The sequence below is a fragment of the Staurois parvus genome, unplaced genomic scaffold (genome assembly GCF_062004578.1).
Source record: "Staurois parvus isolate SC_StPar_1 unplaced genomic scaffold, SC_StPar_1.0 ptg000186l, whole genome shotgun sequence".
Taxonomy (NCBI): domain Eukaryota; kingdom Metazoa; phylum Chordata; class Amphibia; order Anura; family Ranidae; genus Staurois; species Staurois parvus.
Window position 1 is genome coordinate 9,397,995 of NW_028317982.1, and position 17,791 is coordinate 9,415,785.

The 17,791-nt window shown below is 45.5% G+C and overlaps 1 protein-coding gene across 4 annotated transcripts in view; it reads right to left on the reverse strand.

The window, feature by feature from the left end:
- The window catches only part of LCORL (ligand dependent nuclear receptor corepressor like), a 146,684-nt gene extending 131,838 nt beyond the window's left edge, over positions 1-14,846 (reverse strand). For 2 of the 4 annotated variants that reach the window (XM_089677463.1, XM_089677467.1), the window contains exon 1: positions 14,712-14,846. In XM_089677463.1, coding sequence (XP_089533589.1) covers positions 14,712-14,826 — 115 coding nt within the window. In that variant the 5' untranslated portion in view covers positions 14,827-14,846. Of the gene's footprint in view, positions 1-14,707 lie in introns of all 4 variants that reach the window. The other 2 variants (XM_089677464.1, XM_089677468.1) reach the window with 1 other exon arrangement.
- Positions 14,847-17,791: the final 2,945 nt, after the last annotated feature.

Genomic DNA, 17,791 nt, shown 5'->3' on the forward strand with positions numbered 1-17,791 from the left:
AACAAACTGTGTGTCACTGACTAAAGTTGAACAATGTCCTTGACATAGGTGTAGGCCATTTACATACCTCATGAAGCCTGACAGGAATACTCCCAGGACGTTGCCAAGTGAGGCCTAGTCATTACTGCTCACCCCCACCACAACAGGAGTGAGCTTTTTCTCAGATTCAGACCCCCTCACATGCTCTCTCTCCCCTGATACAGTAGCTCTGAGCTCACACCTGTGATGGCGGAGGTGACAGGAATGACTAGGCCTCCCTTTTACAACGTCCTGGGAGTATTCCAGTCAGGCTTCATGAGGTACTTAAAAAGGTCTGCACCTTTAGCAAGTGTAATATTTAGTCAGAGCTGCAGTTTGTTTTATCCCCTTTGCGCTGTCACATGATCAGAAAAGGTCCTGATCGCAAGGGGAGATCGGGACCGCTCCGCGAGTTACGGACATATGTGCTGGGAGCACGCTCTCAGCACATATGTATTTTCAAATGGTATGCAAATATGCGGCCACTAGGCATCAAGGCCTAGAGGCTTCATATTTGCATGCGCTCAGCGTCTAGGGGTTAATTTACAGCGACCCCTCCCTTATCTGCACAGGCAGTTCTTTGGTCAAGGTGAACTATCCCTTTAAGTATATGGACTGCAGTCCTTCTAAACATCTTCGGTTTCTTGGACTGGAGTATCCATTGAAAAGGTATCATGTGCTAACCTAAAAAGCAGTAACAAACGCTACTCATTCTTTATAACAAAGACAAGTTATACAAATACATAATTTTGAATAGTATGGTCATTACCATGACAACTTTTCTGTTATATACCCTTACTAGATATTAAAGCCGAACTAAACCCTCCACCCTTTACAGACAAGGAAGCTGCCATCTTATCCTCCGTTTGATCTGCAGTTGCCATGGAGCTGTACATGTGATCAGCTAGGATGCCAGACCTTTGACGGTTTGACAGTTCAGATGAAAATTAGGAAATGTAAAAATTATCATTCAAGGCATGCCTTGTTTTGGGAAACCATTACATTGGTGGGCTTAGCTCCACTTTGAGTACATTGTGGAGAAAGAGCATCTATGCATACCGGGAAAAGAATGTCCCAGAAAAAAAAAAAAGCAGCCTGTAAAAAGTAGAACATTTATGATTTATATATTTTTTTTTAATTTCAGGTACTTGTATAGCGCCGTCAATTTACGCAGCGCTTTACATATATTGTACATTCACATCAGTCCCTAACCCTCAGGGGACGTACAAAAGGTCCCTAACTCACATTCATACATACACATACTAGGGCCAATTTAGACAGGAGCCAATTAACCTACAGGCATGTCTTTGGAGTGTAGGAGGAAACCGGAGTACCCGGAGGAAACCCGCACAGGTAGAAGCCTCATTCACACCATGTGCTAAGATGTGTGTTTTTCTGCACGTGTTCTGCAAGAGCACAAAGAAAACCATTGTTCTCCATGTGCCCTGCTCACGCTACAACACTGGCATCATGTGCGGATTTTTTCTGCACAGGAATCTGCAACATGTATAAAACTCACTGCAATGTGCAGGAAAACTCATGTAAATGGATATCTCTGCAAGGGAAATCTGAGTTTTTTTTTCCATACTTTTTTTTTTTTTTTGCATGTATTGTGTGAACAAGGCCTAGTGGTTCATGCACACTGCTGCTCCTAAACTGACGTTTTTGGGGCTTTTAGCATTTTGCGCACCTCAATAAAAGCCTGTGTCCATACATACACACACACAGACGTTTAGCGCCGTTTAGGAGCAGCAGTGTTTACAGGCAGTCAAAGCTTTCAGGAGAGGAACTTTTGGGCATAAAAAAAGTAAAATGCGGCTAAACACACCTAAGTGCATTTAGCACTTGAGCGTTAATTCATTTCAAGGTCCAGAATAAATGAAAATTCTGGCCAATTAAATAAAAGCCCAAATGCGCCTAAACACATTTGAAAAAAAGGTGCATTTTTAATGCAAATTTTCTCTGGTTAAGAGAAACAGCGTTTACAATTAAATTATGTGTATGAGGCCTAAATCAGAACTCAACCACTTCTGAATGGCCTCTACAAACGACACATGCGCAGATCTGCCGCTGGTCTCTTCCAGGCATTTGGGAGCTGGTAGAGACCAATGGCACATCTCCACACACGCAGCGTATTTCCATGTGTGTGCACAGATGGTGCCAGCTTTTGGTGGATGGGCCCTGTAGTACCCTGCGGCATTTGTGCACATATGCAGATCCGCCACACATGTGCACGTGGCTTATTTACACACTGTATCCCAAGAGATCTATGACCTAGCAATCCCAGGAGGCAGCAGGGCCCAGCCTAGGTCAAGAAGGAAGGAAGGAAAAAGAAAAAAAAAAATCTAAACATTTTTAGCATTTGCTGAAGAGGGAGAGATAAAGTAAAATAAAACATTATTTCAGAAAGTTTAGTTGTACGTTAAATGCTCACCTATCCTGCTACCCGTTCCCTAGCAGTGCTTTTGTCAGAATATTCACATCTGGCACACTTTCAGGCATGTTTGATGCCTGGTCCCCTGCTAAATGTAATTCTATCCATCGGCCCATATTTCACTACAGGACACTAATCACTGCTGACTTCTTGGACTTTCCTGATCTGCAATGCAAGATGCTGGTGTTAGTTGCGACATCTTCCCAACAATTCCTTAAGTGCCAAGTTATAACAGTGCAACCTGTCATGCGATCTCACGGTTTTAAAATCGCATGACAGATGGCACCCCATTGTCCACTAATGAAGTGGTCAAATTGGTGCGATTCCAACTTCGTTGGAGTCGCACCGATTTTGAAAGTAATGTATGCACTGCTTTTTGCAAGTTCAGGTGCAACTTGCATAGACACGTGTCCTGCAAGTAACAGATGTCTTTGCAAGTCACATCTGAAGTCAGACTGACATCTGAAATTGTGCAACTTCACTGGATGTTGCACGATTTCAAAGTTGGATAGGTGTGACCAACGACTCAATGAGAAGAGCGAAGAACTGATCGGCTCATGTGATGTTTTGCAACTAGTTAGGAAATCTCTATGGATATGAACAAGTATTTACTGACAAATGTGTACTACTAAATCACCTGATCCTTGACTGAGCATCATACCAGGTGGGATCAAGTGTTTTCAGTCTAAATTAGGACTGAACTTTACGTGATCTCTGTAAGGCCCAACAGGGTCACAAGGGAATTATCCAAGTAAAAAAATAAAATGATAATAAATGTTACATGTGACCACACTGCTATGCAATTTATACTGACAAATGGTATTATATTATACCCTAGACCAATAGAATTCTTGTCTTGGACATGGGACAGTTTCTCAAAAGCCCAGAGAGATCTATGTTATCCCCTAAAAGATGATTAGGGTATTTAAAAGGTAATTCCAGGACTTATAATTGTCCATGAACTGCACTGAACACCTAAAAGCAGCAATAAGAGTCTGGCAAGTCTCACAAAGCACACCAATGCCACAAGCAAATTATATTTTATATATATATATATATATACATACACATACACACACGCACACACATATATACACACACATATACATACACACTGTAGTTATCTACTGCAATCTAGACAGATATGAAAGATTTATTTTTATTTATTTCAGGTACTTAAATATCGCCGTCCATTTGCGCAGTGCTTTACATATATATTGTACATTCACATCAGTCCCTAACCCTCAAGGGGCGTACAATCTAAGGTCCCTAACTTACATTCATACATACACATACTAGGGACAATTTAGACAGGATTCAATTAACCTACCAGCATGTCTTTGGAGTGTGGGAGGAAGCTGGAGTACCTGGAGGAAACCCACGCAGGCACAGGGAGAACATGCAAACTCCAGGCAGGTGGTGCCATGGGTGGGATTTGAACCAATGACCCTAGTACTGCTAGGCAGAAGTGCTAACCATTTAGCCACTGTGCTGCCTTAGATCCAAGTAACTGCAAATTTACATATCATTAAAGCAATTGCCCCTCACTTTCTGCTTTTCTGACAATACTTTACCAGACACTCTCCAACAGCAACACAGACAGAAATATAAAAAATTAAATGACTAGAGCATTTTTAGCTATTCTGCTCTGAGCTACTTTACCTGGCAAATGTGCGGCCATGCAACACTGCATCCAAATGAAATTGATATTTTTTTTTCACACAAATCGAGCTCTCTTTTGGTGGTATTTGATCACCACTGGGTTTTTTTATTTTTTGTTGCATAAATGATAAAGACACCGAAAATTCTGAAAAAACATTTTTTTTACTACTTATAAAAAGATATCCAATAAAAAACAAAAAAAAAAAAACACTAGATTTTTTTTTTTTTTTTTAATTTCTACATAACTTATGCTAACATGTAGTCTGCTACATGTCCTTCGTAAAAAAAAAAAAAAAAAAAATCCCAAAAAGTGTATTAATAGGTTTGTGTGAAAGTTATAGCATCTACAAACTATGGTGTATATATACTGAAATTTACTCAGCGATTATGCTAATCTGGTAATGGCAGTGATCAGTGACAGGCTACGTTCACACTAGCCTTGTTAGCAAGCGGCAGACAGGCGTTTGGGAAGCGTTTTTACCGTTTCCCAAACACCTGGGAAATTCTGCACGTTGCAGCACATGGTGCTGTTCAAATGGGAGCGTTAACGTCGTGGCAAAACGAATGCCTCTGGTTGAGTCAGGAGGAGTTGAAGCCTCCTATTCAAGTCTATGGTGCCGCTCCGCAAATGCCTGGCCGGCGTTTGAGGTGCGGTTGCGGGGCGTTTGCGGAGCGTTAACACCATTCAAACTTCATTATAGGTGTCTGTGGGACGTTTTTAAACGCTTGGCAAATGCCTAGCAACTCCCGCTAAACTGCGCATGCGGCGTTTGCGGAGAATTAAAAACGCTCCGCAAACGCCGGACCAACGCTTGTCAAACGCTATAGGGGCGTTTGGCAAGAGTTGGAAAAACAGTCAAGTGCGAACGAGCCCTTAGGCTGCATTCACACTTTGAGCTACAAAACTCTGAAGCTCCAAAAAAGCTCAAACCTAAAAAATCAATTGTTCTCTATGGTGCCTGTTCACACCTGATCATGATTTTTTCAGTTTGGGCGTTTTTGGAGCTTCAAGCTACAAAACGCTCAAGTGTGAATGCAGCCTTATAGTGGGACTGTGATAGTGTGGTGGGCATCCTGGCCCTAGCTGATACTGGCTGGGAGGCATGATGACGGACATTGAAGTGAACTAATGACATTGGCTGGGAAGGGGTTAACATCTAAGGGCAAAGGGTTAAATGTTTGCCTAGAGATGTGTAATCTGTGTGCCGCTTTTACGAACAGACGTGATTGTTTTTTCTCCCTGCCTTGCAGGAAGAAGAATCGGCCAGATCTCTGTGTACAGAGCCCTGTGTTTGTAAAGCCATAAATCATTGGCCAGGACCTGCTGACAAAATCATGCTGTGTCCAACCACAGTATGGGTCAGCAGTGGGTGTGCATACACGCACCCCAGACCCAGAAGCAGGCCCACAACCTGAATTTACATTGCTGAGCCTGCAGCTGCCACAGTAAATCTACTGTGACGGGGTGGCAAGTGGTTAAGCAGAAACGTCAAGTGGTTGTAAAGGCTCAAGGACTTTTACCTTCAGGAATTCTATGCATGAAGGTAAAAACCCCCAAAAAACAAAAACTGTGCAGTAGTCCTCTCAGCCCTCCCCCAATACTTACTCGAGCCCCCTCTCGATTGAGATATGTACATGAGAGCCTCAGCTGTCTGGGGACTCTCCCTCCTCTTGGCTTAGACAGCAGCAGGAGCCATTGGTTCCTGCTGCTGTCAATCACAGCCAGTGAGCCAATGAGGGAGCATGGCCGATTTTTTTCACCATATAACTGGTGAAGTAGTGATCATGGACACTGACTGGTGACTGTGTAAAAAAATAAATACATTTTTTCTAAAATTTATTAAAATGTTTCACTTTTTTTTTTTTATAATTTTCTTTTCTACTCCTGAGACCAGACCAATACAATGTTATCACAGTAACATTGTACTACTCTGGGCAAGTGATCAGGATTATTTCTAGCATTATGATTGCTTATACCAACGAATTTCATTGATATAAGCAAGCATTTTTACTAATGAAACGGATTCATTGAGCAGTTTTTGTTGTGATCAGCCATAGCTGATCATATGCTATAGATGGGCTGTACATGTGATCACTGTGACCAATGACAGCTCGCAGCACAGTTGTAAGCAATGAATGTCATGAAAGGAAGCCATTCATTGTTCACAACTGTAATGCGATCATACGACACTGGCAATGGGCCGGTGTAGCGATCTGTCATCGGCCCTGTCCCGTGGGCATGGCTGGTGACAGATTTCGCCGGAGTGCGGCCCATGGGGCACACGCGAGGCATGATCCTAGAAGGATGTCATAAGACGTCCTCCCAGGATAATAGGGTTCCCACTCGGCCATCATATTGCTATAGGCCAGGCAGGAAGGAGTTAACAGAGCCGTTGACAGCAGTAAAAGCCCAAAAGGTTCAAATATTGCCTCACTATTTAACATTTAAAAAAAAAAAAAAAACTAAACACGCACACAACTGATGCTCTTTTAAAACTTATTCAGTGTTGCAGTCTATACCCATGCCGACCAGTCACTCTTTTGTGACATCATCATGGTGTGCAGTCTTTGGGAGACTGAGAGAACCCCACCCCAGGAAATGTCCATATCACCCAGGCAGTGACAGAGAAACCTGCTTCAAGGTGAAAGAAATAAAAGACCCATATTTTCACTCAGCAATTAGATTGGGGGGGTAGGATTGTTAATGCCCGGAGGTCAGCACTAAAAAGAGTATGTTGGGGTAAAAAGAGCAAAAAATAAATAAAAAAAAACACAAAAGAAAAAAAGTGCAGTCAAAATGCACTGCTGTGTAAAAACACATAGGTCTGCCATCTGTTCTGAACGGCACCCTCATGCATCTAAAAATGCTATGCGTTGGGAGGGGGGGGGGGGGGGGGGGGGGGGAGTGCGGGAATCACAGGGCGAGAAAAGAGATAAATAAAAAAAATAGCATGGTCAAAAGCACACTGCAATTTCCCTGTGGCCACATTTTTAAAAAGGTACAAGCACTTTTTTTTTTTCCAGGAAATGCAAACTTAAAGCAAAGGAATGGGCTGCTGTGCCCACACAAACTTGGGCTGCTAACCCACAAAGATGTGAACCTAGGGTACCGTGTTTTGAGTGCCTATTTGAGGGCTGCACAAATCCAGAAGAGCCCCCCCGATGGAGAATGTACTGTCAAACTCTCCCACTCTGACTGGCAACTTGCAGTGACGTGAAGCCTTCCTTTCTTTTGTGCTGAGTTCTGACTTTTTGACCAAATGCCATCCATCTAATTCAGCTATTCTCAACCAGGGTCCCTCTAGAGGATTTCCTTGACACATGGCTACATGACCTCAAACTTGATGGTGCCTGCATAGCTCCAGTCAACACCGTTGACAGCTACCTGAACCCAATGACGTTTGCTAGCAGTGTGTAGGGTCGCCAAATGAAACGGGCATTCTTTCCACTGTCCATCAATGCAAGGAGCATTTTTCCCACTAAGCACCAACGTAATGGTTTAGCAAGGGTTCCCTGAAACTTAGTTCAACGGCGCTTCAGGGGTAAAAAGGTTGAGAACTGCTGGTCTAAACTATGTCTCAATGTGGAGCTAGAATGATTTCTTCACATGTCCTCTGCCGCAAATAATGCAGTTTTGAGTGTCTAAGCCATGTGGGGGTCCGAGGGTGTCTAGCACTAAGCAAATACAAATTTCTAGAACAGTCAGTATCTGCACAAGGTCTAAGAAGGGTTGCAGTAGTGGAGCTAGCAACTTGCTTCCCAAGCTTTTTCTAACACTTCTAAGAAATGTAAAAATATGCTGTTTTTGCTACAAAATCACTTAGAACCCCCTTCTGCTGCATATAAAAGTGATCCAGCGCCTTTAGCTACTTAAATCGCTTTTAAGCATTGCCTGCTGAAAAGACTTCTACTGGGGTCTCGACTACAGCTACACCTTGGCCATGGTATAACCACTGAAACTGAAGGACGGACGGGTTATGTCCATTTCAGGAAAGTGATTAAAAACCACACTTGCAATCCAATTTTTTTCCAATTCCTAAAGTTACCCATACACTAGTAGATTTTGGAATCTTAGTACTTTCAATGACATGTCATTCGAAAGTACTTTTGTTTGCTTTACAAAAGTTTTTGAATTTTAATTTTTTTTTCAAAGAGCAGTGTTCAATAAAGAAGTGCAATTAGTGGATTCAACTGGAAAACAGTGTGTTAAACATTTGATTTTCAAATGAATGAACAACCACCCCCCGTGCGTGCCCCACCCACACACACACACAAAAATAAAGTTCTTAAAACATACATTTTCTAACAAAAGAGCCATAAAAAAGGTTTTCAAAGTGCACAGCAAAGACCATTTTCTGAAAAGTTATGTTGTGTGGTTGGGTCTGTAGGAATTCTAGCACAATTATCTTTTCAAGTAGACCCAAACATCTAGGATTCATCAACAACGAATGAGGCATTCGGAATAGTGGGTAGGTGCATGGCTATAGTGAAGAAACTTACCTCTCAGATAAAAAAAAAGAAAAAAATACGAGGCACCTCCAAGGTCTGCTAAACAGAGGAAAAGACTGAGTGACAATCCACCATCGCCTGGTCCTCACTGCTACGATGGGAGCCCCAAGTTCAAACCACAGCTCATAGTGTTATTCTGAACATATTGTACAAAGACATTTCCAAAATGGGAAATAATGTCCACGCAGTAGCTGTCTTTTGTTGCAAGTGAGTGCTCGTTATCCGCCTGTCAATGTGTACGTCAACATTAAATCATATAGCATAGAGCCACACTATTCCCCACTTGGTTTGTCTTTCCTGTCAAAATGCATACATGCCTCAAAAGCTATAAAAATACTGACATTAGATTCATGTGCAGACACCCAAAAGAAACATAAAAGATGTCAACTTTCTTAAAAGAAAAATAAAATAAATAGACAGGGTTAAGCTAGATGAACAGAAAATGGTTTGAAACTTTGTTAAAAATGCCCAATTGTTCAACTTTCTAAATGTTAGAGGCTCATATTTATTCTCGAAATGTAACGATTTATGACAAAAACACAAGTTGGAGGGGTTATTTTTAGTATGAGTGAGTGTGAGTAGAGGAATCAATCATGATAAATTATACATAGTGCGCACGAGTGTTTATCCTGTAATCGATCGACCAAAAAAATTTAAACATTTGTGTTGACAATATATCGATGAGCGGGAGGAAGAACAAATTGTATCAATGATGGCGTTACCACACTCATTCGACAGATCTTTATCAATTTCCTGCTCATCTATGGCTATCCTTAGGTTGCATTCACGCTGATCATTTTTTTCCTTTCGTTTTTGCGTTTAAAAAAGCGGAAGGGAAACACATGCCCATTAAATCCTATGAAACTCTTCACACAGGTCAGTTGCAGGTCCATTGCATTTTTCAAAGTCCTGCAAACTGCATTTTTGCAGCATGTCTGGTGCGGTAAAAAATGCACCTCCCGATTGAAATGAATGGAAAATGCATCAAAAACGCACCAGACGTTGCATTTTTTTTTGAGTTACATGTCCTATTTCACATGTGCAAAACACACTGGAAATGTGGCAAAACCGCATACGTATTTTTACTGCGTTTTTGCAACAGAGCAGTGTGAAAGTAGCCTTAGCCTAGGTTCACATATATGCGATTTTGGAAAAATTTTGAAAGGCACAGACTTCCACGACAGACTAGATGTAATGTTTTCTGATCGCTCTGGCTCACATAGATGCAATCGACATACAGCGGCATGATTCCATAAAGGGTCCAATGAGAGTTTCAAACGGTGCATTCCAAACTCGCAAGAGACAAAGTTTAGTAGCATTCGAAAAGAAGTGTTCACCTGATTGTGAATGACATCCATTTCTGCACTGAAATGAATAGGAAGGCATTTCTGCACTGAAATGAATAGGAAGGCATTTCTGCACTGAAATGAATAGGAAGGCATTTCTGCACTGAAATGAATAGGAAGGCATTTCCGCACTGAAATGAATAGGAAGGCATTTCTGCACTGAAATGAATAGGAAGGCATTTCTGCACTGAAATGAATGGGAGGCGAAATCCTACGGAGCATGCTGAAGTCACAATCGCACTGAAAACTGAATACTATTCACACAAAAACACATGCTTTTGTCGCACTGAGATTTTGGCATGAATATGTGTGAACCCAGGTTTAGTGGTTAGCACTTCAGCTTTGCAGCACTGGGGTCCTTGGCTCAAAATTCTGGTCAGGACGCTACCTTCATGGAGTTATCACGTTCTTCCAGTTTTCTCCTACACCCCAAAGACATGCTAGTAGGTTAACTGGCGCTCGTCAAAATTGGCCCAAATATATATATGTATGAATATGAAGCTGGGACCCTAGATTGTAAGTTCCTGGAGGGCAGGGACTGATGTAAATGTACAATATATAAAATGCTGTATACATTTTCGGCACAATATATATACACCTGTAAATATATATATATATTTGATCACACACTGCAATCATACATATTAAAGGCAATGCAAAGAGAAAAAGAAATTCACACAGTACAGTAGCCCATAAAATCCAAGCAACATTCATTTTTTACAGCTCTAAACTTATGAAAGTAGTAATCTGATTGGTTACTGAAGGATACAGCACTTTGTCTTTTTACTTAAAGCAAACCGGCAAGTGTCACATCATGTATAGTAAAAGTATTTTTGCACCTATAACAAGCAGGCAAGCCCAGGGAATGTTGCAATGATAAAATCTTCATGCAAATAATTATTTTTCCCTTACAATGGGGTGCTTTGCATTGTGTTGCCGAAGGAAAGCGTATTGGTCATCTCTTAATGTAACAGCCTGACATGAAACATATTTGCAAACAGATGATGAAAATACATGAGTTTTCCAAACACAGCATTACTAAGGTGATGGAAACATACCAAGTCCATTGCTGTGATTGTTAGCTAAAATAAACAAAAAAACATTTCCAAAAAGGAAATGCACACAGAAAACAAAGGAGATGCACACAGAAAACAAAACAAAAAAAGCAAACACAAAAAACAAAAAAGGGGGTAAAAGTAAAAAAAAAAAAAAAAAAAAAAAAAAAAAAAAAAAAAAAAAAAAGATATAGCATCACTTTAAACAGTTCAATAAAGCCAACAATCAAATAAAATGAGCTAAACTGCCCTCTTCCTCATTCATCCACCTTATGTCCATAATATCTGTCTTTAGCATTCATGTAAAGGAGATGGAACAATGGGACCCCTTCCCCCACCCAAAAAAAAAAAATGTTTAATTAGAATTAAGCCACGCTGCTGGCAAGGGGATTGCTCGACAATGCAGTCCCAAGGCACATCATTTAAAAGAGGAAAATATATACACCATGTGAACAGACAACTAGCATGCCTCTCAAGATTACTAAAATTAACAGAAAAATATACAAAGTGAGAGAAAGCAATAAGGATCGCAGTGGCATGGACAATGGCAAAAGAGTAGCCTTGTTTGTATCTGACTCCATGTGGCTGATGCGCCTACCTTCACTGGTCTATGGATGTAAAGCACTGCGTCTTAGGTGAGCCTGGCGAAGGCAGCCAACAAGGGGTTAATCACAGTTCAGCTGCCAGAGGGGGTCCCTGACCTATCCCCCCTCCTACTGCAGATGCAATGGAGATTTTGCTGCTATAACTAGAGCTGCAGTACATACAGGCTTAGCAGGAGGTGTGTCCTCCATATCCTTAAAGTGCATCTCCCTTTAAGCTAGGTTACTGCCAACACAACCAGTTAACTCTAGATGATGCAATGATCCCCAGCCGATTCATTCCACTCCTGAACAACCCCCCCCCACCATTCTCTCCTTCCTTCCTAATAAAAATAGTGCAAAAAAACTAGAATAGTGCAGAGTGGATAACTTCGAGCACTCAATGTAAATATGAGCACAGGCACAGCTCAGCTGTCAGTGTCACCAAACAGTTAAACAGGATACATCTACCCAGCGGCCCTGGCTGAGCACATTTCAAAATCAACATGAGAGCATATTCCAACACCTCCCTGACATTAGATTGGGTGGGGTCAGGATATTTGAAGATCCGGGGCACAGGTCACATCTGACAGGCAGGGATAAAACAAAACAAAAAAAAAAACAAGTCACGAGAGAGGTTAGCAGGACGTGTATTTAGGCTCATTTACGTAGATCTTCCTAATCCTGCACTGTTCAAATGAATGCACACAAGGGGGATTATTCTCAGCAGATGGACACAGACGCATCTATATGGGACCGAGAAATCTGCTCAAACTGCACGTAGCATCAAAAAAATCGAAAATCTATTGTATGAGGCACCTACAGGCAACTGATCAGTGTCACTATAATTGCAACATATTTAACAAATAGTCAATGGATCATTATGAAACCACACCTGGGAGGATGAGACCGGTGGATGTAGTTATCACCCAGGTTAGGGATTGAAGCCGATCCTCAACAGATCGCCGTCCGTATACAATGGTACCATACACTCTGTGCGGCACACCAGATCATAGAATGTCTAACCGCAGGTTCAGAATTCGGATAGAACCGCATCAAAAAAGTACTTACTAAGCACTGCCATCAGATACACAACTGTCACTTTTGATGCACATCAACCATATGTCACCAACAATAATATACTATACATGTAAGAATGAGCTACCTGAATGCACAACACTGACAATGATCACAGCCATACACCATAGATCATTGATATACACTATACAGAAAAGAGGTGATTGTACAGACTTATCCATACACATAAAAGAGGTGATTGTACAGACTTATCCATACACATAAAAGAGGTGATTGTACAGACTTATCCATACACATAAAAGAGGTGATTGTACAGACTTATCCATACACATAAAAAGAGGTGATTGTACAGACGGATCATCCATATGCTCATATATATATATATAAAAAAAATAAGAGGTGATTGTACAGACGTATCCATATACACTATATATATATAAAAGATAATTGTACAGACTTACCCATATACACTATATATAAAAGAGGTGATTGTACGGATCGATCATCCATATACTATACACTATATATAAAATAGGGGTGCACAGAGTAGCACATGCAGATACACACCTGGGTACACAAATTCCAGCTAAATGCAGGAGCTACCAGGAAATACACCTTCAAAGTACAATGGGGAAGACTCGGAAAAGTTACATACAGTGTTATTTGTGCCAAGCAGGGTCACACTGTAAAGAAGGTAGAATACAGCGCGATCACCCCCCTCGCCTCCCAAAGTAAAGTATCTACGTAGGTCCCCTAGTCCAGACCTTAATCAATATCACCGTATGTATTATACTTCGTGTGTCAGGTGGTCACTGACCCGACTGCAGCGGCCATTAGTAATAGTCTTGTCATTTAAGTTACCCAACAAAAAAATAAAAATTGAGGAGGAGCAGAGCGCGGGTTTCCAGTGACATAGCAAGGTTCATACTCCGTAACCATGCACAGCCCTGTTGTCATTTTGATTTAACTGACTTTAAATTCCAAAAACAGTTTGTTAACACACCCAAGATAGGACATGCATTCCCCTCCCCCACCCCCATGTAATCTGAACAGGTCCTACCAAAAACAACACTAATCCTTGCACTTTGCTGTGTGTGAAAAGGATTCTGTGTGAACCAGCCCTTAAAGTGTGCTGCCTCCCCGCCCCAAGGTGTAGAATACACAGAGGAGAGTGCACACACCTAGAAAGCAGCTGTCATCAACCAAACACAAAGCCAGAGCACATCTCACACATAAAGAAAGCCGGGGTCCAGTGCAGGAGTGTGCCGATAGAATGTGGGGGGGGGGGGGGGATCAAGTATGGAGAAAGGAATCATCATGTAGAGGGGCAACAGGGATCAGGTATGGAGAAAGGAATCGGGGGGGGGGGGGTTCAGTAGGGATCAGGTATGAAAGTGTAGAGGCAGGGAGAAGGGATCAGGCATGGTAGCAAGGGGCAGGGATCAAGTAGAGAGGCAGGGATCAGGTATGAGGGGGAGGAAAGTACAGAGAGGGGGCCAGGTTAGGTGGCAGGAAGATGGAGATCAGGTAGGAGTCAGGGATCAGGAGGGATGAAGTATAGAAGAAGGGATCAGATATGGTACCAGAGATCAGGAGGGATCAGGTATAGAGGAAGGGATCAGGTGGGGTCAGGTAGAGAGTTAAGGATCAGGTATAGAGGAAAAGATCAGATGGGGTCAGGTATGGGGGAAGGGGTCAAGTGGGGTCAGGTAGGGTGTCAAGTGTGATGATGTAGGGACGAGGTATGGTGGAAGGACGAGGCAGGATGTGGTGTCGGAGAAGTTGCAGTAGAAGTTGCGGTGTCGGTGGGCTGGGAGGAGGAGGGGGGTGTCAGAGCACGAGGTGGGGAAGTTTCCCTCCCCGCTCCAGGACCGGAGTGCGGCTCCCCCCGGTGTCATCAATGATCGGAGTGCAGATGGAGGCTCGGCGGTGACAGCGCTCCCCCGGGCAGTGACACATCCCGGATACAGAGCGCTCCGCGGGTTTGTTTTGCTTCCCTGATGTTGCTGTCATCCGCCCCTCCCCCCTCGGACCCCCTGCACGGCACACGGACTGATCCCTCACCTACACAGTGGATGAGCCGGTGCCGCCACGAGTCGAGTTCCCGCCGGAATCCCTTCCTCTCCGCCGTGCACCGAGGGCTCCGGCACTGGGCAGCCATTCTGACGGTTCCCTTTTTCCATCTGCGTCTGACGTCACCGCTCGTCACTTACTACTCACTCACACACATACAGGCACAGCGGAGGGGCGGGACCGACGGCGCTGATTGACAGGCGCTCTGACTGACGCGGCGCTGAGAGATGGGCGGGGTGACGGATGATTGGCAGTTGGAGCTGTCAGGCCGTGGGGAGGTGGGTGTGTCCGCCTGAAGCGTACAATAACTGTCACTGTCCGGAGAAGCGTGCTGCCATGGAGGAGAGAAGAGGAGAGGTGGCAGCTTCTCTCCGTATTGTGGAATCAGGCATTTCTTGCGGTGACTTCACACTTCTCTGTGTACATCGGGAGGGAATCGTCAACGTGTGTGCGATAATCTTCAGCAAGTCCCATGACTCCACGGTAGTGGATCTCGCTGATTGTGGCAGTTGGCAGCTGTTGGAAAGTCCGGCCCATAGGGACAAAGTGAAACTACTTTCAAAGAGGAACTCAAAAAACGAACGATGTGAACGAAAATCTAAGTTGTTTGATTTTTAATAGGATTGTGGCATCATTGGTTCGGAAATTGCTCGAGCGTTTCTTTTTCATTTCTTGAACAAGTCTGCCGTCAAAGACTAGAAAATACCTCATTCTTAAAGCGGAGCTGCGTTCAAAATTAAAAAGAAATAAAAATAAAAGTCAGCTGCTACAAAAACTGTATCTGCTGACGTTTAAAAACTAGGCACCTGTCCATCCATCCCGCGGTGTCCTCTCCACGGCCCGTCGTCTTCTCTGTCCATCGATCCCGCAGTGTCCTCTCCACGACCCGTCGTCTTCTCTGTCCATCGATCCCGCAATGTCCTCTCCGCGGCCCAACGTCTTCTCTGTCCATCCATCCCGCGGTGTCCTCTCCGCGGCCCGTCATCTTCTCTGTCCATCCATCCCGCGGTGTCCTCTCCACGGCCCGTCGTCTTCTCTGTCCATCGATCCCGCGGTGTCCTCTCCACGGCCCGTCATCTTCTCTGTCCATCGATCCCGCAATGTCCTCTCCACGGCCCGTCGTCTTCTCTGTCCATCGATCCCGCGGTGTCCTCTCCCCACTGCCCCTTCGTCTTCTCTGTCCATCGATCCCGCGGTGTCCTCTCCCCACTGCCCCTTCGTCTTCTCTGTCCATCGATCCCGCGGTGTCCTCTCCCCACTGCCCCTTCATCTTCTCTGTCCATCGATCCCGCGGTGTCTGCTCCCCACGGCCCGTCGTCTTCTCTGTCCATCGATCCCGCGGTGTCCTCTCCCCACGGCCCGTCGTCTTCTCTGTCCATCGATCCCGCGGTGTCCTCTCCCCACTGCCCCTTCGTCTTCTCTGTCCATCGATCCCGCGGTGTCCTCTCCCCACTGCCCCTTCATCTTCTCTGTCCATCGATCCCGCGGTGTCTGCTCCCCACGGCCCGTCGTCTTCTCTGTCCATCGATCCCGCGGTGTCCTCTCCCCACGGCCCGTCGTCTTCTCTGTCCATCGATCCCGCGGTGTCCTCTCCCCACGGCCCGTCGTCTTCTCTGTCCATCGATCCCGCGGTGTCCTCTCTTCACGGCCCGTTGTCTTCTCTGTCCATCGATCCCGCGGTGTCCTCTCCCCACGGCCCGTCGTCTTCTCTGTCCATTGATCCCGCGGTGTCCTCTCCCCACGGCCCGTCGTCTTCTCTGTCCATCGATCCCGTGGTGTCCTCTCCCCACGGCCCGTCGTCTTCTCTGTCCATCGATCCCGCGGTGTCCTCTCCCCACTGCCCGTCATCTTCTCTGTCCATCGATCCCGCAATGTCCTCTCCACGGCCCGTCGTCTTCTCTGTCCATCGATCCCGCGGTGTCCTCTCCCCACGGCCCGTCGTCTTCTCTGTCCATCGATCCTGCGGTGTCCTCTCCCCACGGCCCGTCGTCTTCTCTGTCCATCGATCCTGCGGTGTCCTCTCCCCACTGCCCTTCGTCTTCTCTGTCCATCGATCCCGCGGTGTCCTCTCCCCACGGCCCGTCGTCTTCTCTGTCCATCGATCCCTCGGTGTCCTCTCCCCACGGCCCCTTCGTCTTCTCTGTCCATCGATCCCGTGGTGTCCTTTCCCCACGGCCCGTCGTCTTCTCTGTCCATCGATCCCGCGGTGTCTGCTCCCCACGGCCCGTCGTCTTCTCTGTCCATCGATCCCGCGGTGTCCTCTCCCCACGGCCCGTCGTCTTCTCTGTCCATCGATCCCGCGGTGTCCTCTCCCCACGGCCCGTCGTCTTCTCTGTCCATCGATCCCGCGGTGTCCTCTCTTCACGGCCCGTCGTCTTCTCTGTCCATCGATCCCGAGGTGTCCTCTCCCCACGGCCCATCGTCTTCTCTGTCCATCGATCCCGCGGTGTCCTCTCCCCACGGCCCGTCGTCTTCTCTGTCCATTGATCCCGCGGTGTCCTCTCCCCACGGCCCGTCGTCTTCTCTGTCCATCGATCCCGTGGTGTCCTCTCCCCACGGCCCGTCGTCTTCTCTGTCCATCGATCCCGCGGTGTCCTCTCCCCACTGCCCGTCGTCTTCTCTGTCCATCGATCCCGCAATGTCCTCTCCACGGCCCGTCGTCTTCTCTGTCCATCGATCCCGCGGTGTCCTCTCCCCACGGCCCGTCGTCTTCTCTGTCCATCGATCCCGCGGTGTCCTCTCCCCACTGCGCTTCGTCTTCTCTGTCCATCGATCCCGCGGTGTCCTCTCCCCACGGCCCGTCGTCTTCTCTGTCCATCGATCCCTCGGTGTCCTCTCCCCACGGCCCCTTCGTCTTCTCTGTCCATCGATCCCGTGGTGTCCTCTCCCCACGGCCCGTCGTCTTCTCTGTCCATCGATCCCGCGGTGTCCTCTCCCCACGGCCCGTCGTCTTCTCTGTCCATCGATCCCGCGGTGTCCTCTCTTCACGGCCCGTCGTCTTCTCTGTCCATCGATCCCGAGGTGTCCTCTCCCCACGGCCCGTCGTCTTCTCTGTCCATCGATCCTGCGGTGTCC